This window comes from Epinephelus moara, chromosome 9, assembly GCF_006386435.1.
Source record: "Epinephelus moara isolate mb chromosome 9, YSFRI_EMoa_1.0, whole genome shotgun sequence".
NCBI lineage: Eukaryota > Metazoa > Chordata > Actinopteri > Perciformes > Serranidae > Epinephelus > Epinephelus moara.
In genome coordinates, this window is record NC_065514.1 from 32,581,261 (window position 1) to 32,605,420 (window position 24,160).

A 24,160-nucleotide genomic window follows, 5' to 3' on the forward strand; every position below is an offset into this window, starting at 1 on the left:
GGAGAGAAAAGACAAAGAGTAAGAAGACAGTGGGAGATAAAAAGCGTCTTTTACTTTAAAAAGGAAGTGGAACCTCAAATCCACAGAGGGGCGGGGCTTAAAGGACAAAACACAAAACCCAGACATTTCAGAGTTTTTAGCACTTGTTAATTGCTACGCTGAGGAGAGTGTTATCATAACTGATAGAACTGATGGCTTGAGCTATGCAAATAAAACTTTTGATGTAATAAACCATATTGTTAAAAAAAAAAAAAAGAGTCCTTACAAATCAACACATTCTCACTCCTTGTCACATATCGATCTTTGGTCATGGACTTTCCATGTCAAGATATGACGTGCAAAGTACACTGGGTCTGTTGGTTGTGGACGTTCTTGGACGTAGTGTTAACTTCAACCTGTTACATGTGCTGTCTGTTTTCAAAATGCATTTCCATTTTAACAGGAAATAGTTTGCAAACAGGCTCTTTCAAAATAAATGCACTATGATGGTTCAACACCACAAATTAAGGTTTTTTTCTTTAAACAACAAAAGCATGTGGTTATGTTTTGCCTACACACACAAACGGTTGGGTTTAGGCAACAAAAGCCTGTGGTTGAGTTTTGGAAAAAAGAACAGGGTTCAGCTTTACAATCACATGGGAAGTGAACACCGGCCTTCCAGGTGAAAGTCGGTGGTTGCTGGACCCATCCACCCGCCCGTCCCCACACTACTCGTACTGCTGCCGTCTTAACTTTTGCTGTTGTCCTGCCGCGTGTCCCCCTGAAACTGCCAGTTTCCGTTAAGCAATAACGACAACCTGCCAGGTATTATGCTGACGTGAAAAGACAGTTTTTTTGTGTGTGTCTAACGCCAAAAGTCACTGATCAAGCACCGATTTTCGATGACTTTGTGGTAAGATCGGATTGAACGTCTGCGTATATGCAAATTTATCACGTGTAATACATGCCACATGTGAAATCAACCACTACATATTCTACATTTCAGACTTAAATATATCATGTGCCTATATATCATGGATTATCACAGGGTGGTGAAGTGGTGCTTCACGTTTTAAACTCACAGGAGGTTTTTATATAAGAGCTTGTGAAAAAAAGAACAAAATCACCAAAATTTGAAATACATGCTTTCCAACTGACACAGTGTTGTTTTTCCAGCCATCATATCAGTTCCCACACTGCTGGCTCTTATATATTTGAACAAATGAAACCCATCTGTGGATCTGTGCCTCCAGCCAATCAGAGAGCAGATGCTGCCTTCACATGCTTTCAGAAATACTTTGGATGTGAGCATGTTTTGGGAACCTTTTGTGAATCAAATTGGCAAGTACTTAAACATGTAATTGAACTGCTCCACTGTGAACAAAAATTAAAACAGAATTATGACATTTTAAAATCAATTATGGTTTCTGACATGCAGCACCTTAACATCTCATAGGATTTATCAGTGTGACCTCTGAATCAGGAGGTTAAGACTGGAGGAGCACCTGAAGGCAGCAGAACATGAAACAGATGCTAACTGAAAGCCGGAAAGAGAAGAGATAAAGATATAAACACACATCAGGTGTGAAAGCTGTTTTCTGGTTCACTGCAAAGTCACTGTCATGAATTTCAACTGAATCGTTATTTTTAGTTTAATGCAGTAGAAAAGCCTGCAGGGCAGTTGAAGATGATGATTTTTAGTGCAGGAAGATCTCTGTGAAGTTTGTTACCGATTGTTTTCTTGTTTGTACCAAAATGTTACCCACTGAGTTTGCATAAGGGAAAAAAATAAAACATCTGAAACTTAAAATGAACAATAGAATGTATAAATATTAAATAAAAATGATACCAATAAGCCTAAGAAAGACACAAACTTTTTTTTTTTTTTAATGTTGCTCTAGTTTCAGGAATGAGACCAGAGGAAGCTGATCTATGTCTGTCCCTCTGCAACTGTTTTTTTTCTATTCTAACATCTATTTTTATCTCAGTGTCTTTTCACACACACACACACACACACACACACACACACACACACACACACACACACACACAGATTTTAGAAGTGTAACTGGAACAAATCATTTCTAACTCTGCAGTTGAACAGACTGCTCAACTTCCTCTGGCTCCACATCATCAGCCCTCAAATCCTTCACACTGTCTGGACTGTTAACCGGCAAAAGTAGCCACAGGTGCAAATGGGATATCTGTTGGTTTCCATGTGGGTTAACATCAGCCCTAAACTGACCCACTGACAAGTAGTGCCTCTGGTTTATCTATAGTAACCAGAGGATTGCCCATCAGTGGCCTAGTATTCCCCATAAAGGCCCCACTTGTGCTCATCAATGGCTGTTTCCCCAACAGCCCGGGCACCAAAAGAAAATGTTAGCATTATATATTCTGCAAACCACATTTGCACATTTTGCACATACCATATCAATGTGGATAGTGGCAGGAATACTGGGTATTTTACGCCAAAGCATGATCTTTCTGTACCTATACCTTATCACACATAAACCACAGCATTGTTTAAATATTGAGTTTCAAAGTCTCGCCTACATAATAATGTACAAATGTAATGTATCCTGGTTTGCAGACATGTACAATACCAACATTTCTGGCGTTTGGGTTGTTCCCCAGACAACCATGGTTTAGGAGGCGGGACTGAGAATGGGGACATCATCTTCTGCATAACTAGCTACCTAGCCAAGTTCATAGCTGGTGACATCACTAAAGAATGAAATACACAGTCAGAAGACCACACAAAACTATGGTGGCGAAAATTACCAACCCAATAGTCCATTGTAAATGTCCATTACAGTTTGCATACCAACTTTCTGCTTCATCTTCATTAATGTGTAGAGATAGAGACAGTATATGAGCATTTTTATGAGGGTCAGGAAAGGGATACAATCTCTTTGTGCGCTCTTAATGAATTTGAACAAGAATGATAATGATAAAGAATTTTGACAAGTTTCTGGGCAAATTTTTGTTTCTCACTTTGCATGAGAGATTCTGCTGCACTGATTCCCAATGTGCAATTCAAAAACACCTACTTTCCATGTCCTACCATTTTAAAAGCTTTTAAAAGATTGATTTAAGACACTGTAATACCAATTAGGGCTTAATTTTACATTATTGAATTTAATGCCCTGTGCTGGAACCCTAAAAAACAACAACAAACAAACAAAAAATCAACACAAATATTTTCAAATATTTGTATACTGAGGTAGGTTTTCAAGACCAAATGTTATTAGACTGATGAACTTTTTTGGGAAGTTGTTAATATATATGTAGAATACTGACATTTATTCAAGTTGGGTTGTATTTATTTGTAAAATTATTTGACATTTTTCAAAATTGTTGGTACTTTGAATTAGAAAATGCATTTATGAACACCATAAATGACTCATGAATCATCATGTGCATTTCTTATTTTTTTGTCGATCTATCAGGCTTTATCATTGACATTTCAGAAGTGGTTGAATCAACTACTACTACTACTACTACCCATCAGACTTCTTTGTGATGATGTCACCATGCACCCAAATCTCAGATATTTGTCTTGATGAGTACAATGTTATCATTATTAATAGAAATGATGGACAGAACCAGAAAATTAGACCTGGATTCACATCCTTAGATCCACCCAAGGAAAAACTGACAACCACTGCAGTTGGTGTGATTTGATTTGCTGTTGAAAAATGGAGCTCTAATGTTTCTTTCACACTGATTCTATAATTTAAACCACTTGAATGTCTAACATGTTGTGGTGTTGACTTTCAGTGTGAGTTCATGTGAAGGCAACATCAGTCCTGGGAGATGAAGGAGGCTCGTCCTGTTGTGTCTGCAGTCTAAATGAGACCACTGAGAGAATCAACACTGACATCTAATGTGCTGCTGTTGAAGAGAGATGTACAGCTGCAGGCCAATATATATAGAGAGAGAGAGAGAGTGAGAGAGATTGATGAAAGAGATGTTTGGAGCTGCGGGGCGAGCTGCAGCAGGCAGTGTCGTGGTTAAACTGGTCGTCCAGCATCACAATAAAGCTCCAGTCAGGACAGAATACTGATGAGGACGGAGAACACGCCCCCTCCTCCACCTCCTCCACCTCCTCCTCCACCAGACTCCTCCTTCTACTCTCTCCTCCTTCTATCTGGTATTTCCTTAATCTCTACATCCCTCCTTCCTCCTTGCTCACTAGTCTTTCTCCCTTCCATATTTTGTTGCACTCCTTCTTTCCTTTCTTCTCTCTTCCCTTTTTCCTCCTTCCTGTCTTCCTTCTCCCACCTAACTACCTCAATTCCTTCCTCCTTTCCTCAGCTAACCTCTCACCTCTCCATCTTTCCTTTATTCCTCTCCACATTACTTTTCCTTCAGTTGCTCCTCCCCCACTCTTTCTCTCTGCCTCACTTCCTCCCTTCTTTCCTCCTCCATCCTTTCATATAGCTCTTATCCCTCCTCCCATCTCCCTCGTTGTCTCTCTCTGCGGTCCTCCAGTCCTTGATTAAATGGTGGTGTGGTGGTTGGTTGAGGATCAGTTCTGTCTCTGCAGTGTGTGGGCGGCGAGGCGAGGACGAGGCAGTATATTAACGAGGATCCCACCGTTAACGAGCCGTTTTTTAAAGCTCTCGTAAAAAACTCTCCTGCAGCCTGCCACATAAAGTGACGGAGAGTTCAGCCTGTCCCGGCATGACAAGACAGAGAGTGTGTGTGTATCTATGTGTGTGTCTCTGTTGATGACCTTGTCAGAACAGTAATGGGTTTAGTTTCTCTCAGCCCTCGGGGTCTAAGCTTATCAACTCCTGACTGTCACACTACAACTCCATGTAAGACTATATGTCTCTGAGGAACTCCAGATGCTTCTGTGTATGTTTACATAGAGCTCCATGTGTTTACATATTTCTATAAAACTCCACATCTGTTTACATGGTTCTATAGAACTCCATGTATTTCTGAATTTCTACAGAACTCCAGATGTGCATACAAAACTTTGCAGACCAACGAATGTGTCTGTGTATATCTATAGAATTCCAGATGTGATAGTATATTTCTACAGAACAGTAGTACACAGATGTGTGTACATATCTCTAAAAAATACCAAATGTGTCTTCCTATTTATATAGTACTGCCGACATCTCTTTGTAGAACTCCAGATTTGTCTACATATCTGGATAGAAATCAAGATTACAAGTACATTGTTTATTTATGTCTGTGTATTCCTATTGAATTCCAAAAATGACTACATAAACCTACAGAATTCCAGATGTGTCTACATATCTCCATTTAACTCCAGATGACTACATATCTTTATAAATCTCAAGATGTGTCTGCAAATCACTATAGAAGTTCAGATGTGTCTATATATTTTGATAGAACATGTCTATTGAACTACAGATATGTCAATAATTTCTAAAGAACTCCAGATGTTTTAAGCTATTTCCACAGAACTCCAGGTGTGTTTACATACCTCTGTAGAACTCCACATGTATCTAAACATCTTTACAAAACTTCCTATGTGTTAAAATATCTCTATAGAATCTCAGATGTGTTAACATATTGTTTTAGAACTCTAAAAGTCTCTGTCTATCTCTGTACAACTCCAGATGTGTCTATGCATACCTGTAGAATTACAGCTGTGTTAATACTCCAGATGTGTCTATCCCTGCAGAATACCATATGTGTTACAATACAGATCTCCAGATGTGTCTACAAATCGCTATAGAGTTTTGGATAGTATGATAGAACTCCAGATGTGTCTAGATATCTCTTTAGAACTCCTGATGTGCTAACATTTTCTAAAGAACTCCAGGTGTGTTAACATATTTCTACAGAACTCCAGATGTCTCTGTGTATCTCTGTACAACTCCAAGTAGGTCTGTTTATCGCTTCATAACTCCAGGTGTCTACATATCTTGATTGAACCCCAGAAATGTCTACATACAGCGATATAGCTCCAGATGTCTACACATCTCCAAAGAACTCCAGATGCGTCTACATATTCCTATAGAATAGCAGATGTCTTAACACTAAACACAGATGTGTCTACATGTCTCTATAAAACTCCAGATGTGTCTATGTATATGTATGTAGAATTACAGATTTGTAACATATTTCTACAGATCTCCCAATGTGTCTAAATATCTCTGTAGAATCCAGATGTGTCTAGATGTTTTGACAGAACCCCAGATGGTTTTAGATGTCTTTATAGAACTCCAATTGTGTCTGTACATCTTTATAGAACTCCAGATATGTCCACCTGTCCCTTTGGTAGAATTCAAATGTGTACGCATATCTCTACCGGACCCCGATATGTCTATATATCCCTCTAAAACTCCAGCGGTGTTTACCCATGCCTACAGAACTTCAGATATGTCTATAGTGTTCTAGCAGTGTTATAGCAGTGTGTCTCAGTGACCGGGCCGTGACCTGGGCTGGGTCAGTGCAGTGTTGGCTACCAGGCGACAAAGATGTTATCTGATAAGAACCAATCATCCATCCAGCCCCAGTGCAGATTTATAGCCTGTAGAACACTGAGCTAACCAGGAGAGCAGCGTACTTTTTTGGAAGTGGAATTAAATGAATTAACTTATTTGAAATGACTTCATCAAAGAACAATGTAAGAAAGCCATATCAGACTCAAAGCAGATTATTTTTATACATCTCTGGACATGTCTGGAGGGAGTAGACTCAGTCTGGTCAGCAGCAGAACTTTAATCCATCTGATATCGTTTAGTCTGATCCCTTTGCTGCTCAGTGTAAACATGGAACCTTATAAACTGCTACGGCAAAAGACCAAAGCTATTTCTTTATAAATCTCGACATGTATATGCGTTTTTAATGTGTCTTTATAAACATCTCTTAAAACTCTATTATGACTGTAGGAGATTCATAAACCTGTGTGACTATAGATGCCTGTGTCTCAGTGTATTTTACTTTCTACATCCCACGCCTCTCTCTGTGTCTCCTCCTCTCTAGTCTCATGCACTCTTTCTCTCCTTGTTCATCTCTTTTGTCTCCGTGCCATCATTCGTTCCTCTTTTTCTGTTTCCCTCCTCTGTCCATGAGCCATCATTAAAGTCCATCAAATCTTTCTGTCTCTCTCTGCCCCCCTCCTGCTGTTTCTCTCTGACTGGGATCTATATCAAACCTTCATCTCCCCTCTCTTGCTCTTCTTCTCCATTGCTTCTTCCTTCCTCCTTTAAAGAAATCTCAATCAAAGACAACAAGTGCAAGTTAAAAATAATCTTTTTTTTCCCTTTTTTTTAAAGTTTCTAAGAGGAAGAAAATAGAAGCACCATAAAAACATGCTGTGATGAAGGTTAAGAAATTGAGGTGAGTGAAGTGGTCTGTGCTGCTGGTTTTTCCGGTGACTATCATCACATCAAACCTCAGAAATGTGGCATTTATATGAGAGTAATAAAGGATTTATGTCAGCCACAGGCTGCTGGGTGAGCAGAGGAGGGCCGGCTGTTTAATTCATAAGATGAAACTTGGCTGAGAGTTGGATGCGTTTCATTTATCTCACTTCTACAGCCCATCTTCTGCAGGAGAAGCTAATGAGTCTCTCACTCACAGACACACAAACACATACAGTAATGAGTGTAAGCCATCACGCGCACTATATATAAACAGATACATACACACCTACAGTTCATACGTGTTACACACACACACACACACAGACGGCTGTGACTGATGTGTGAACATTTTCCTCAGGATGAATATTTCAGGAGTCAGTGCTGTTGGATTCAGACTGAGGCCTTACTGCCAGACTGTCACTTTTCCTCAAAATCCTTTTGAATCACAACCACATGTACAAACTTTCTAAAGTCTTCATCAATATCAACTCAAACACAGCTAGAAGAGATTGTATAGATTGAGTCCCCAAAACCAAGACATTTATATTTAGGAAACCAGCTACCACGACTGCTAATACTGCTGTTACTGCTGCTGTTCCTGCAACTGTTTCTTAAAGTCAAGATGAAATGGTATTTTGAGATTTTCTAGCTCCAGAATTGTGATGAATTTCCAAGTGAAACAGGATAGGCAGGTGGGACATAAGTTAGGAGGAATCTGATTTGATCACTTCAAAGTGGGAGTCATAACTGTGAGGCCCAGACGATGTAATGCAGATGAGACAGTAGCATCTGGGAGAGAGAGACGAAATCCATCGTATGCTCCGTGTAACGTTAGTTGCTGAAGCAGTCCACTGTAAAATGCCTTGGGCATAATCTGGAGCTGCCACAGATAACACTTTCCTTGAGTGAATAAATTCTAGCCCGCAGCCTGTAATCACAGTATGCCCAATGTGGGCATGCTGTTGCTTTGCTAGCTAATTTAATCATAGCTCTGTGCGTCTAAAAGTTGCAGACTGAGTGACGGGTGGATGTCATGATATTATTGGTTGAAACTGCTTGTCACTAGTTTGTGTAAGAACATGTGATTATTTGTTTAACAAGAAGAACACATGATTTTGACATAAGAATACAAAGGAATACCTTTTTTGGCATATATGTTAAATAGGTGCACAATATGGCAGAAGATGTGGTCTAAAGCCCTGTTTCCACCAAACACTTTCAGTATGGTACCCTTGGAACCAAAAGTAACCCTTCAGACATGGTACCTACTGTAGACCCTAGGTCTGTTTGCAAACCACAAGCAGTACTCTTAAATGTGGGCAGGGCTGTTGTCATTCACTGCTCCATCCAGCACTTATTGTATTTCCTCATCACCAGTGACTTTCTTTTCCTACAAGCAAAGATTAGAATATATGCAGTTACATAATCTGGTCTTTTATTTTTGTCGCAGACTACAGCTGCTGCTAGAGGCAGCAAAATATCCTTTCATATTATTGTTATAATTTACTAATGTATGTAAAACTTGCAATGGTATGAACAGTGGTTAAATAAGCCTCAAAACCAGTTCACAGGTCCACCTTTTAGTATTGGATCTTAGGGCTAGGTACCCCAACAGAGGGGTGACCACAAATGGAGGGACAGTTATATTGGTACCATCCACAGCTTTTCACAGTGGAAACGTTAAAAATGTGCACCGAACTGAACTGAACCAAACTGCTTAGAGGAAACAGGGCTTAAAAGGGTTGCCACTAGTCTACTACTATAGCAGCTAGAGCCTCTGCAGTTACTGCAAGGACAGCTGCTATTGCTACTGTTGTAGTGTCACTGGCATTAAATCCCACATCACACATTATTCTATAGCTACTGCTAACTGCTAACTGTAACTGCACCAGGCTATCTCGTGAAGCTGTAGCAGAAGAAGTTCTGTTGAGCACCATATTTACATACACTGATGCCCCTACCATTCATGTGTGCATTGCATATTGCATCTTGTGGATGTGTAGCATTCATCTCTGAGGGTGTGTACAACCAACACTCCAATTGGACGCAGGACACACGAGGCAGCCACCAAAGGCATGCAAACACTTACTTCAAAGCTAGTACACTGCATCTCCAGTTAAATTCCCTTAGGAGTGTTCTGATCCCACCCTGTGTCCAAGTGCACCACGCTCGCTGCACTGGACAGGGTGCACTTGACACACAGTAGTAGAGCCCGCAGTGTCCTCTTGCTGCACAGAGCAGCAGCTTACCCTCAACTTGTGGAGGTAAAGAGATAAAAAGAAATGCTCTGTGCTGAAATAGTACTAACAGCTGCTGATCCTGAGGACAGACAGGATGGACATCTGAAACATGATGCATCATTTATAACATGTTGAATAAAACATCGCATAGTAATGGTAATCAGCTCACACTTTCTTCCTGTATCTTCGAGAAATTTTCTTTTCAGCTTTCACCAGCAGCTGAGCTTGTTGCAGGATTAAATAACATCGGTCATGTTTTTTATCCTGCTGTTACATTACTTCCACACAAGTTTCAGATTTGTTGGCTGTATATTCCAAACATTAATTTGCATGTAAGCTGTTAGGTCTAACAGTCAATGTGTGAGAGCTGGTAGCCCTGGGTAACACAGCCGATACAGCTACTGCTACTTTGCCCACCATATGCTAAGTACAACTACTACTGTTACTACTGCTAGTGGGCACACTGCTTCTAATACTCCTTTCACTTTAACTGCTACTATTGCTGCTTCTACGATTTTTAAAACTGCTTCTGGTGGTGCTAATGCTAGGACTGTTTTTACTGCTGCTACTGTTCTTCTACTACTATTAATGCTACTGCTATGCCTATTACTCATACTGCTACTACAAGTACAATGTGATTGTATTGATACTGCTGATATTAGTACTATGTTACATTACTGTCACTGTTAATGAAAGTACTGTGGTCACATCCCCATCACACTCACAGCAGTCACAACACACTCTTGTCTTTCAGTTTGATATGATAAAGCCGACATAACCATCATGTTCTACACTGATACGTAGCATGTTGTTATATCAGCTACATACATATCCTATTGCATGTGAACACATCACCAGTGTGCTGTAAACATGAGATTACTGTGATTATCAGTGTGTGATTGTACCTGTCAGAGATCGAGTGACAGCGCTCTCATACAGAGGGACTCCCTCTCCTGCGTTATTGAACGCCTTCAGGGAAATCACGTAGTGCGAGCTCGGCTCTGAGAGAGACAGAGAGAAAGAGAGAGATGGGGAGACAGAGAGAAAGATGAAGAGTTATTTTAAAACACATTCGGAAAAGAAACAAAACAAAAACATAATACGCTGTCATAATAAGTTGCAGTTTTTGAGATCATTTGCTTTTTATTTATCTATTTCTTTCCAACTTTTCTTTGTCAGGAATTCAATTCAATTCCATAGAACTTGATTTATCCTGAAGGTCATTCTTGTGCCAGAGAATGCTTCACAATTACAATAACGCAAATTAACGTTGCAGTGGGTTCCCTGGGTCTGGGACCCAGACTGGGCCCAGTATTTAAGAAAGTATTAAGTATCAGTCATAATATTCACAATATACAAGATAATAAGTGTTTAAGGAGTAACAAGCAAAAATCAGTGCCTCATGGAGTAACGATAGAAATAAGATAAGTACAATTGTTACTAAAAATGAACTACAATGGTGGAAAAATGCATATTGCCCCTGATAATCAACGTTATATTGTATGTAACAATGATAAGCAGTATTGCACATGATTTTGAGAAAATGATATTGCAAGACACTGACAAGTGACCGTGATATTGAAAAGTAATACTGCACATGATGTTGTGGAAATACTGCAAAAGAAATTGAAAAGTGGTAATGTACCTAATGTACCTTTACATAATGTAGGTAATTACTGCTGTCGGTGTCCTTTGTTTCAGCTCACCTCCCTACAGATGGGGGACCATTTATAAAGCTATACACAGCATTAGTCTCACATAAGGAGAGGAGATGCATTGCATCAGATTTGGCTATGGGCTAATTTCCATTTGTAGACTTTGGGCAGGTAGACACAAACACTAATTCAAGTTTAAAACCAATGCCCTCTCATTCCAAGTCGTCAAATACCAATGCTTTCTTGTGTCTTCCGTGTGTGATGTCTCTGTGACTTTTAGCCTCTGTATGTGATGCACACCTGTCCCCTGGGTGGAACTAGTAACAGGTAGTTAAAGTAATCAAATGGTGTCACATGAACCCCGAAACACGTATCGTTATCATGTCAAAACGACAAAAGCTCTTAGGTGCCCACTCAACTACCACTACACTACTGAGAGAAGTGTTTGTGGAGAGAAAGAACATGAAAAAATAAGAAAACAACAACAAATCCATATTGATTTCGGCAGGAGGAGAGCTAGTTTTCATTACCTCTCAGCAGCTGGGGGCCGCAACGAACAGCTCATGGAGGTTGCATTGATTTACATTGTAAAGTGTTCAAGCTCTTACTCAGTAAAAAAGAGTATTGAGTGAAGATAAATTATAAAGTTCTCATGATGTGTTCAATGTAATCTCGTCAAATGTAGCTTTTGGTGAGAAACTTAAATAAATCCAGCTGAAAATTTGTTAATATTCTCACAGCACTATAAAATAGATATCAGAGAGGGAATTATGATGTATCTTATATAGTAAAAAGGCTTTTTGCTTATTTTTTTAAAGATGTGAAAGAAGGTTATGTTAAAAGTAATTTCATAAATGTGTATTATTAATTTTGTGCTCATTCAAAGGTAGTGTAATGAATGACTTTAGAACTGTTCATTTATTTTTTCATAATGTAGATTTCTGTTTCCTGTCACAAAGAAAGAAGAAAGAATAAATAACAAAAAACAAAAGAAACACCAAGCTTTGGGTTATTGTTGGTATCAGTAACCGCCCAGAATTTCAAAATCGGTGCAGCCCTAGTTCAATTAGAAAATGTATTTGTACTTTTATTATTATTTTACAATATAATATATTATTCTAAGTTCATTTGTAATTTTTTTTTTTACTGATTATTGATTTATATGATTATTATAACACATGTACAACATGTTACTGAAAGCAAATTAGCACATATTTTTTATCAGATTTTTTATTGTTAGCTGGGTTGTTGATTTGCATTTTGGTCCCGCTGAGCTGCAGCAAATGGTGGGGCGCGCCAGGGGGAGGCTCACCTAGGGCACCAAATGTGCTAGGACCGCCACTGCTAAAAGTAATCATAAATATAAAAAACATACAGAATATACAAATATTAATCATTACACCCAACACTATGCAATCTGCCTTTGCAGATTGTGCAAGAGCTTCTTTTAGGGCTTCTACTCTCTCCACCAGCAGCTGACCTTGAAACTCTGATCATTTGTGCTGAGCAAAGTTGGACAAAGCTTTTTAGTGGCTGCAGCATGCTTCTTTTTCTTCCGTATGCTGTGGCAGTACATATTCATTTAAATGTTATGTCAATAAAGTAAGTGGAGAAAACTGAAACAAAGGTAAAGGGTTAGCCCAGGCTTAATTTCTCATATCAGTTATAAAATTATAACATGTATTGGCTTGTTAACACTGGAATCATAATATTACCCAAAAAAAGACAATCTGATTGGATATGTATAAACAGTAATACAGGGTTCCTACACATTTGGAATTTCAAAATTCCATACTTTTCCATAATTTCCAGACTTCTCTGCGTTTTTTTTTTGTTTTTTTCCCCAGAGAATATGCGACATCTGAGTAAATATATCAGTGTATCATATTTCACACCATATTTAATTATTCTTAATAGGCGATTGTAGCCAAGTACAATAATAGCATGCAAATAAAAACTCAGGTAAGTTCAATGTCTGGGCTGAGGCGAAAAGGTTGGACTCTGGGTGCAAGCGATGCAGTAACGAGATGTCGGTGTTTTTTCCTTTCATGTGGCTCAGAATCGCCTTCTCCCCCATGTTGGCGATGTCACACAAAGCTTGCATCTAGCTCTGTGTGTGAATTGGGAATCCTTGGCCAACCAGTATTTATATACGGTATTGTCAAGCCATCCATCCAAAAACTTGCATCTGCCCATTGTGAACCACGTGAAACTCGTTTTCTTGTCGAAGGTGCAGTGTTGGAGTGAAACTTGATACCTGGGGGGCTTGAGGAGGGTCATGGGGCAGCGGACTGGACATACCACTTGTCAATCAGGTAAAAGGCGGTATGTTGTCTGAGACGTTTGCTCTCACACAAACTGTGCTTGGCCCGGCATAAAACACGATCCGGATTGATTAAATTATTTTTGGAAATACCTAATTTTCTATTTTAGAAAACAGTATTTTAGAACAGTGGTAATAATCTGGAAACATAAATATTTTTCCATACTTTATTTTTCATTTTCCATACTTTTTAATACCTGGAAATTTCCATACTTTTCCATACTTTCCATACTTGCATAGGAACCCTGGTAATAAGTAAATCAGATAGATGACTGTGGTTCAGGTTAAAGAATCTACTTTTATCTGCTTTGTCAGTGAAACAGTGAAAGTGGTTTCCTCCGGGTTTAAATGACATGATTTTGCTTCCTGAGTCCTGACCTGACATGTACCTGAAGACACGGTGACTGCAGTTATATGAAGTGATTGTCATGCAGCTGCTGGTGCTGCTGCCGCTCGTCGCTCTTGATGTGATGATGCCGCATGTTCCCTCCATGTAGCGTCAAACCCTCGCATCAGTTAAACAAACACGCCTGCTCTGCTCCCCAGACGCCTCACCGCATGAATTAATGATCACTATGAATTATAAATGTCGTGTACATATGTGCACTCGCTCCCATGTGTGCATGCAACACGACGGCTGGATTTTATTTTTTCATTACTCCTCCATTATAGGACCTGAGGCGGGAATTTTCATCCCGCGTATAAAAACTCACCCAATTTGTTATTGTCTTCTTTGGCATGCAGATTGCTTGTTGTGGTCGCTGGGGAGGATGTTTTCTCTTATTCTTCCTTTCACAATTAGATTTCCACCTCAAGCAGCTTTCTTATTAAATTCTTTTAAATTATTGATTGTAATTAAATGGGGATTTCATCATCATAATGAATAAGTGGAACAGGGAGGCACTGTGTCAATATTGGCACTTTGTTGTCGGCAGGAGCGGCTGGAATTATGATTTGGTGTTGATAAGTACATAGGAAATGTAAATTCATGAAATGATGCATTATTTTGGTGAGAAAAAGCTTTTGGCTCTTATGGAAAAATATATATCAGTGATTTATCTTCTGCTCATTACTCCCAGACCTCCACCTCTCCCTTTCTCTGCAGGTGTCTCTGGCTCTGGGGTCTGCCACTGTGACATAAGAGGTGTCTGACACTACTGTCCTGTTTGCCCTTTAGCAGGGCACTGAGCACATACAGCACATTTTAAATTCACAGTGAGGTGGCCACCTGCTAAAGGACAGTCTACTGAAGTAAGTCAGATCAGGTCACATAACTTCTGCTCTCACATGCTGTTTAACTTTAAATTTACTGCAGTTCCTTAAACTGAGAACTGGGCATGGCCCATATCGGCTTCTTTGAGACCAACATGACTGAGTATGATGATGTTGTTCTTAATTTAGTCCCGACCCTGAAACGCTGACTGGCCAATCAAAACATAGCATCGGCAAGCTCCGACAAGGGTCTGACAACCACACAGCTGTGCTGCATAGACTCTGATGCAGTCCTTTCAGATTGTCTTCATTTTCAGGCTGAGTTTGTGGATTTTGAGCTGAATGTGGTGCCTGGGGTACATGTAATAATGAAACTAGTTACCTAGAGAGGTCGGAAGGTGCTACAACATCATATTTCTTCTCCATTCCCAAACTAAAATCAAACCCTTAAAGGTGTAGGGTCAGCTAGCTCGCTAAGAGCAAACCATATACCATCAGCACCAGTGTTGGGGGTAACACGTTACAAAAGGAACATGTTACAGTAATCTATTACATTTTAGCAGTAATGTGATAATTTAATGCATTACCTACAGGATTTTGGGTAATATGATTATGATTATTATTAATATGATGATCCACAACAACTTTTGCCAGTGCACCACCAGAAAAAAATATCCTCTGAAGGTTATTGAGTCTTGTCATGTCTTCATACGCTACATTATAGAAGGGTGCTGATGATCGGCACATCTGGGTCATGGTGTACTATGTGTTATCATGTTCATATGTCTCCATTAATATACCTGCAACGTGTACAATGTATTCCATCCTGCTTTTGCATCCTAAGGCTGCTTGAAAGCAGCAGGGATAAGGAGCTGGCCTCCAGTTTGCTTTATACTAGTCCGGTTGATCGGCACATCTGGGTGATGTTAGTATATGTAACCACTGTATGTGAACACATGAATGGGTCAGACCTACGCAGCACTGGATTTGAAATGAACTGTCATAAACTAGAACTTCTGTGCTTTGATTACCTGCTGTCTGTGAAACAGCATGACCCTCATCCATTTAAAATCAACATTAATTCTTCTGAGCTCATTTTGCTCAAAGTAATGCAAAAGTAGTGTAAAAAGTAACATATTACTCTGCACAGAGAGTAATATTCTGAAGTAACCTATTACTTTCAAATGAAGGCAACTAATAATATGTTTTATATGAGATTTTGAGAGTAACTTGCCCAGCACTGATCTGCACACACTGCAATGACATACAGCTAGTTGAATATCAGCAAAGTTTCCCTTAATATTAATTGTCTCCTGTCTCGATGATCAGTGATGTGGTGGTTCACTTTTATACCGTCATCTGTCTATAGTTCGGCTTTGGCTTCTAACTATCTTTTAAACCTGCTTTTGCTGCTCAGTCAGTTTGACATTCTGGATATATCCTTCCAACACATATTGTAGACCCCTCTGTCTGCTTCTCTCTGAAATCGCTTTTTCGTTTCCCAAAAATTTAATAATATTTCTTCTACGTAGAGTGAAGTTAGTTACAGTGTGGGCTCCATGTTAGCTTCGACAGCTTGACAGACTATTACAAAGGGGTGGGGCTTAGTGAAGAGTCAATTTGGTCATTTTAGCAACCTGGGGCAGTTCATTTTCCACATTTACAGAAATACATTATTTGCAGTATTTTCAGACTTATTAAAGCTACAGTTGGTAACTTTTATAAAGATAACTTTTGCTATATTTGCTGATACTGTATCCACACAGCAGTACATGGGACAAATAGTCTGTAAAAAAACATCAGGTTCCTCTGCCTCCTTGTAGTGCATCTAATGGCATTTGCTGGAATCTACAGTAGCTGTTGGAAAACAACCAATCAGAGTCTGTAAAGCAGCTGTCAATCATGTCAATCACTGCTCATTAACTGCGGTCAAACTGTTAAACTAGGCAATGCTGATCAAATGAAAATGAGAAATGGGAATATTTGCTCTGGCCAGTGGGTGGCGCTTTGTTTTTTGGCAGTATCCCAAATGGCGACTAGGTCACAAACTTTCTCATTTTATAGTTAACTAAGATTTTATAGTTACTAAAATATGTTTCTGAAAACATCTGTGGTGAGAAATATACAATGTGGTAAAAGAATCTTGATCAGCGTTGCCTAGTTTGACAGTTCACGACCACAGTTCACGAGCAGTGATTGACATGATTGACAGTAGTACACATGCCCCGTCTTTAACTGCCTGGAAAACAAGAGGACCGGAGCTGGGGGCTACTTTTGTGCCTCTTTTGTGCCAGCTTTCAAGAGCCTGGGGGCAGGTTGTGTCTGAGGTCTTTTTCAATATATATCATTTTTAGTATGCGTGTAGACCGGCGACATTCCCGCGCTGGCACACAGCAAATGCTTCCTCACAACAAGAAGGGAGAGGGAGGAAGAGCGGAGAGGTAGAGCGCAGGTAGAAAGAGAGAGCAACATGGCAGAGAAGCGGCTGAGACACGGTTCAGAAGTGGATCCTACCACAAAGGCAAGTGTTACTGTGTACGGTGTGTGGCGACTGGCAAGTGTTACTCTGTGTACACGGTGTGTGGCGAGTGTTACTCTGTGTACATGGAAGTGCCGCCGGCTTATTAGTTGTAATAACGCATTATCTGCTGGGAGGCGACAGAAGTTACGCACTATAGCTTTAAGCTCTTAAGGCAAATGCAACATATCAACCACACTCTGTCTCTAATTGCTCTCCTGAGAATTTAGCATCTACTTGTAACACATAAAAAGGTTAAATACGATTACCTTGTTTCTGCACAGTCAGTAGTGTCTGGAAAGTTTCCTGGTGTAACCTAGTTAGCTAGCTGTACTGTACAGTTAACATTACTACAACAGATGACCTCTTCATGGTCATGTTTTTAAACTAATTTCACATTTAAATGTTTTTGTAACATCTTCATGAAATTTTTCTGTTTGAACTGCAGCTAGGTTAGCAGTTTCCCTCGATACAGTGCTGAGATGACGATTTTTTTTTTTTGTTAGCCTGACCTGGATTTTTCCATTGGATTACTGCAGAAAAAAAGCTCTGCGGCAAACAAAGGTTTATGATACTTACACATTTTGTTCAGCAAGATGATCTTCACAAATGAACACCACTTTTATCATTACTGAAGTGTCAATGCTTAAATATAAACCAACTAAACCACGGTGACATGACTTTAATGTCACCACCACAATGAGGCTGTAAAGCTGTGCTCGGTGTGGTGGCGCTCTGTAGTCTCATTTAGCCACTTGTTAGCAACTACCTTTTTCAAGACACAGAAATCTTTAAAATTCACAGTGGGGTATTTACTGACGTATTTTATGTTGTAGGACAAAACATGAAAGTCTTTTAAGCAAGTTCACACACACCTTACTTCAGGCATCTAACCCATTAAAAAACCCACTGACTTCAAGAAAAAGGAACCAGAGGTACAACAATGCTCACTCATTTGCATGTTTTAGGGCTCATTCCTGCTTGCCTGTGTCCAGACCTCAAAATTCACCTACTCCACAAAGATGACTGATCTGTCTGGTATCGTGACATGAAACAGCAGTTTCTTGGTTGAAATAAAACAATCAATGAGCTCCACAGATGCACTACAAATAGCCAATCAGTGTCACTGGAGGAACGAATGCCTTTGTCAGGCTGTTGTCAAGTGGTGTGCCACATCCAATGAGGAGTAATAACAACAATGGCGAGTGCACATCCTCCCTCCACAAACTTGGTTTTGCTCCACTTTAAAAACTCAGCTAAACAGGCATGTGGTGACACATCAGTATGGACTTATAATGACGTTAGACTGAGGTGGATACATTTGTCTCTAGTGATCTAATCCCCCTTCCCCTACAGAAATCAGTGTGAGTGGAAGCAATGTCAGACTGAAGATGGAAACAGAGCGTAACGAGTTGACAATTCTGTCCAATAATAGTCAACATTCCTGCAGCACTGCATAGCTTAGCACACCATCACCATTATCACCTCCCTCCCCTCCTCACCAAGGTTTTCAATGGAGTAGTATCTCTGCTTGCTGTCCACTCGGACCGTCTCGGCATAGGGACTCCCCACTCCGTAGCCGATGATGTAGCCTCGAACTAGGATGTTTGGGCTGAGCGGTGGAGTCCAGGACATGATGATGCTGTTGGGCAGTGGCCTGACATGCAGAGAGCTGGGCTGGTCGGGCACCTGACTCTCTGCAAGAACACAAACAATGTAATGTCACACCAAAAGAAGAGGACAACATAAAGGGGGTGGACCTCAGTACATCTGTAGTCCTGGCTGCGACCCTGACCTCCACCAGAGACAGCTCTAAAGCTCACCCTGTTAGCAGCAGCAGTAGCAGGTACTCGAAGCAGCCTTGGCTAACAGATGCTAACGCTGTTTGCTGTGTATTAAGCCCTAATAAGCCCTGACACTTTGTGTTATCTTTCAGCATCAGGTTGGATCAGATTAGCATGCTCTCAGTCCTCGGGGGAGACGCTTCATATCACTTTATTGAGTGATAATCCATTGAAATCAGATTTCCGTCTCCCTCTGTCCCGGCCTGGAAACACAGTTAGCATGGATGTTTTTATTTATTTATATATTTTTCTTTTATCTCAGCTGCTTCCTGCTGACCAGGACACCCTCCTCCTGAGATTCAGCCTGAGGTCAACTTTTCTAATTATCCTGCTAGAAATTATTAGGTGACCAAACCCAAGAGCTGCCAGCCTGTCTGCCTCTCTCTCTGCCTCTCTTTCTTTCTTTCTTTCTTTCTTTCTTTCTTTCTTCCTTTGTTGTAGAAAACCATCTTCTTTGGTAAAAATGACTGTGTGATAATCACTGTCATGGCTTCCTGTCCTCTATACTTAAGAATATGTCATTTACAATACTGACATTCTGACCTGATGGTGGCAGTGGGAGTTTTCATACAACTTCTCAATAAAACCTTATAAGTCATGTTTTTCTTTCATTTCTTTCTTTCCTCGTAAACAATATTAACCATTAATGTTAGGTAACAATTTAAACCCCTCTCTTTAGCATTCATGATCATTTCACAAACATTAAAAAAAGGAAGATTTCTACCACATTACAATGGACTTGTTTGCAGCTATAAAACATTTTAACAATTATAACCTCTCATATGAAGACATTTTATATTATTACAATTGTGTTTTACTATGTTATTTATACAGCAGCCGCCCGAGCTGGTCAACAATGTTATTATGTTGTGCTGTTGGGCGACCAAAATTAAACCACTGATGCCTACGTCAATTAGACGTTGAACACTTGCAACAGGTGATGGTGATATTTTGTTGGTTTTAAGTTGTGTTGTTGAATAACCAAAATCTAGCACCTTCAAAACATCTCATGTTAACGCTATCTTGATGTAGAATAATGACATTGTGTCGTGACGTATGGAGAGCAAAACTCAGCATCTGCAAAACATGTTAACCTCCAAACAACGTGAAATTCTAAAGTCATTAGACATTTAAAATATCCACAACCTGATATTTATTCCAACCAAAATTTAACTACCGTTCTACACAGCAGTCAAATTTCTCCTCCAATGTCATTGAAAACTGGTGCTTTTTCAGTGACTTCCGGTGTTAGACACTGACAAAAAAAGCCATCCTTTCATGTCAGCATGTTGCAGTTGTTGTGTAATGGCGCCCTGTAGCATCAGGGGGAGATGCAGCGGGACAAAAAAACGAAACTTAAGGCCGCAAAAGTTGAAGTAGGGTGGGCAGGAGGGGTGTTGCGTAGGTCCAACAACCACCAACTTTCACCTGGGAGGCAGGTGTAAGGCCGAAGCCCGTTCTTTTTTCCTCAACCCAACCACATGCTTTTGTTGCCTAAACCTAACCATGTGTGTGTATAGGCAAAACCTGACCATGTGTGTGTATAGGCAAAACCTGACCATGTGCGTTTATTGTTGAAGGAAAAACAAAAAACAAAAAATTAATTCACAGTGTTCACAGGAATGCCTCTGTTGCAAGGAATGGGACCGGTTGCAGCCTTATTTTCAAGGTCTGGATGTGACCGAGGACGAGACACCTCCACCTGGAGCAGCATCCAGCTGGGCTTTATGTAGAGCTCGCGAGATTTCAGGCACGGTATGAGATCGCTGCTTGTTCTCGTGATATTTTGGCTGCGCTTTGGAAAGCAGAGCTAAATGGTAAAAAAACATGGCACCACACCGGTAAGGTAAGACAACATGTTTACATGTCATTTTCTATATGTTCTCTGACATTTATCCTAACGATATGAGGCGGTCTTTGTGGAAAAAAAGCTTGTTTAGTGGACTAACTTTGCACTTGAAGGTTGCCCGTTCACTTACGTTTTAACAGGTCTGACGCTACTATGCGCCCCGCCTGTATCTAAGCTAATGGCTAACTATTATTTTTATGTCACTAGTCACTTGAAACAAATTTAGGACGATAAGAGACAAGTTTAAATAAACCGAAATTTCCCTTTAATAGGGAGTTTCAGTAAAGTTACTTCTGTTACTTGTTTTTTAAATATCTCTTATTAGTTGTCTTTTTTATGATACACAGAAATTTCATGTAAAAGCAAGACAGTATCTTGTAAAATACCTTTTCTCTCTTTTCCTTTCCTATCTCCTCCACCTCCCCCTTCTCCTGTAGACCTTCTCTTCCTTCCTGCCCCCTTCTCCCTCACTCCTCTCCTCTCCTGAGGCGAATCCTCCCTCCATCTATCCATCTCTGCCTTTCAGTGGTTAAATATTTATGCACGTGTAGGGACAGTGGAGGTATTTACATGCTGGTGTACAGATCACTGCTATCACTCTCCCTCTGTCTCTCTGTTCTTACCATCCAAGTCATTCTCTGGCGTCTCAGCGGTGTACCAGTCGCTGGCCGGACCTGTTCCATTGGCCGTCATAGCTGCTACCTGGAAACTGTACTGACTGCCCTTCTCTAGACCTGGACAGAGAGAGAGAGAGGGGCAGAGACAGGGAGAGCGAGAGAGAGAGAGAGAGAGAGAGAGAGAGAGAGAGAGAGAGAGAGAGAGAGCATATTATCGTAGCTGACATTTAGCTACATTAATCGTTTGTTTGTACGTGAACTACACAGGTGTCCACTGATATACATGTTCATGTGTTTACCATAACAACAGAGTTTATGAAGAACAAAGGAGTTCATACTAGTGTACCAAATGGTCATCAGGTAGATATGTTTAATCTTTCTTTCTGAATAATCAGGTTCCTCCAATACTGCAGTCTGTGGAGTGGCTCCAATTATCACTCACTCAATCAATCAATCAATCAATCAATCAATCAATCAATTTTACTTATAAAGCCCAATATCACAAATTGCAATTTGCCTCACAGTGCTTTACAGCATACACATATGCATAATTATGTGTACTAAGCCTCAGTTGTGACACCAGCGCTCTAGAATATACACAGTAGAGTGAGTTACTTCAGGTGCCCTGGGTTTCTGCAGTAAGCTCAGACACTGTATGACTGACTGTTGGAGCTCTTTAAGGCTTAGATGGAAATGACGCTCTCCTGGCAGTAGCCTTTTATCAGTACAAAAGATGAACAACACTGTTAGAAAATATCTGGCACTGCAGGGGAGAGCTACGACTACAGTGCTTACAATTCTGTCATGCCTGCGCCAGCTGAACTGGACCTAAAGATTAAGCATGGTAGAAACCCGACGAAACATTCAGCAGTTAAAATCAGTTCACTTCCAGATTCAGGATCCCTTTGGGATGAATTCAGTATGATTATGATGATTGGTTTTGTCTCTAGCTGTAATGACAAAGCGATCTGAATTTGCTAAAGCTTTGATTTGCTCCTGTGAATTCTTTAAAATCATTACATTTGATGAACAGCTCATAATGACTTGCTCAAAACAAAGTTTAGGACTTGTTCTTGACTTCAGACGAAAGTTGGGGCTTACTGGCCTTGGGGCAGGCCACACTGCCTCTGTGAGCAGCACCTTTGCATTGCAGAACCTCTTAGGTTTCTTTTTTTGGTGCCCTTGTGAATAGGTTAGAGCAGCCACGCTGCCCACGTGAGCAGTGCTGCTCATCTATGGAACATCTACATATTTGGAGTCTCGCCTTATTTTATGTTTCCCATTTATTCTAACTCAAAACTTCCTGTTTCTATTTCAGACTAAAAGCTCCCTGACAGAGTTTCTATGAACAGAATCCCTTTATTTGTTAACACAAGGCTTTTTATTGTTGGATTGAGTTGTTGACTATGCATTGGCTTGCATGCCTCCATAAATGCGTGGAGTACTTTTGTGGAAATACAGTAGTTAAAACAGCAGGCAGGCCTGTTTCAGATGGACACAGTTGTCATTTTTACAGCCAGTGCCCGTGTTATGGCGGAAGTAAATGGGCTTGCACCCATCCATGCACCCATGGGTGTAAAGGTCTCTAAATGAGGTGTGGTCAGGGACATCATTGTTTTTTTGCTACTTTGAGGCAGCAGAAATCAACCGCGTCACTGAATACAAAAACCTGATTTAAAGTAAGAATGGTGCAGTATTTTCATGCCTACTATACAGCACATTATTCAGCCAGGTTCCCAAAGCGTTTTAACTGTGCTTGTCAGGGCACCCTTTAGCATATTAATGTGATGCACGGCTGAAACACATTATAACACATGGGTAATGTTGTAAAACAATCGCTGTTAGGTTAAGACACCAAAACTACTTGGTTAGGTTTAGAACATGTGTTAAAACAAGTATGTTAGCTACAAGTCAGGTCAGTTAGTGCATTCTATACGTAAATGGAGTGACGTCTGCGAGCTAGTTCAGGCAGTCTACTTGAGCTGCACTGATTCATATACACATTTCATAGCTCACTCTCCAAATGTCATCTACAAATCACATCCTCCCAACTTGGTGGTCTATTAAGCTGCAAAAATTCCCCAGCTTTCCCTCTGCCTCGCCACTACTGCCCTGCATTAGTACTGCTACCTGCTCTTTCAGCCCCACCTCCACCCCAACATCCACCTGCAGGCTCCAGCTAGGGGGGAAAATATATTAATAATCACTCTCTAATACCTCATATAAACATATTGGCGGGGAGTGATGAAGTCTAGACACCAAACTCTATGTTCTGCTGTTGAAAAAACCTTTTCAAACCTGAGTTGTCTGACTCAAGCTACATAATGTTTTGTGAAAACATCAGTGTCATTTGGTTTTGGTTGGTAGTATCTACTCACCCAGAGTCCTCACATCCCTTGCGGAGATCAGCAGGGGGAGCGGCCAGCACACCTAATGGCAGACGGCACCCCAGACTAACATCCAAGAACACAAAATTGAATCCACAAAGTATCTCCATACTGCTCATCCGTAGTGATCCAAGTGTGCTGCAGCCCTGACATAAAAAGTTGTTTCGAAAAACGTCAT

General features: G+C 40.3%; 1 protein-coding gene across 2 annotated transcripts in view; it reads right to left on the bottom strand.

Annotated features, from left to right (window-relative positions):
* dcc (DCC netrin 1 receptor) overlaps positions 1-24,160 on the bottom strand; it is a 403,570-nt gene that overhangs the window by 113,978 nt on the left and 265,432 nt on the right. For both annotated transcript variants that reach the window (XM_050052349.1, XM_050052348.1), the window contains exons 14-16: positions 21,602-21,712; positions 18,788-18,982; positions 10,483-10,578 (exon numbers count right to left, since the gene is read on the bottom strand). In XM_050052349.1, coding sequence (XP_049908306.1) covers positions 10,483-10,578; positions 18,788-18,982; positions 21,602-21,712 — 402 coding nt within the window. The remainder of the gene's footprint in view (positions 1-10,482; positions 10,579-18,787; positions 18,983-21,601; positions 21,713-24,160) is intronic.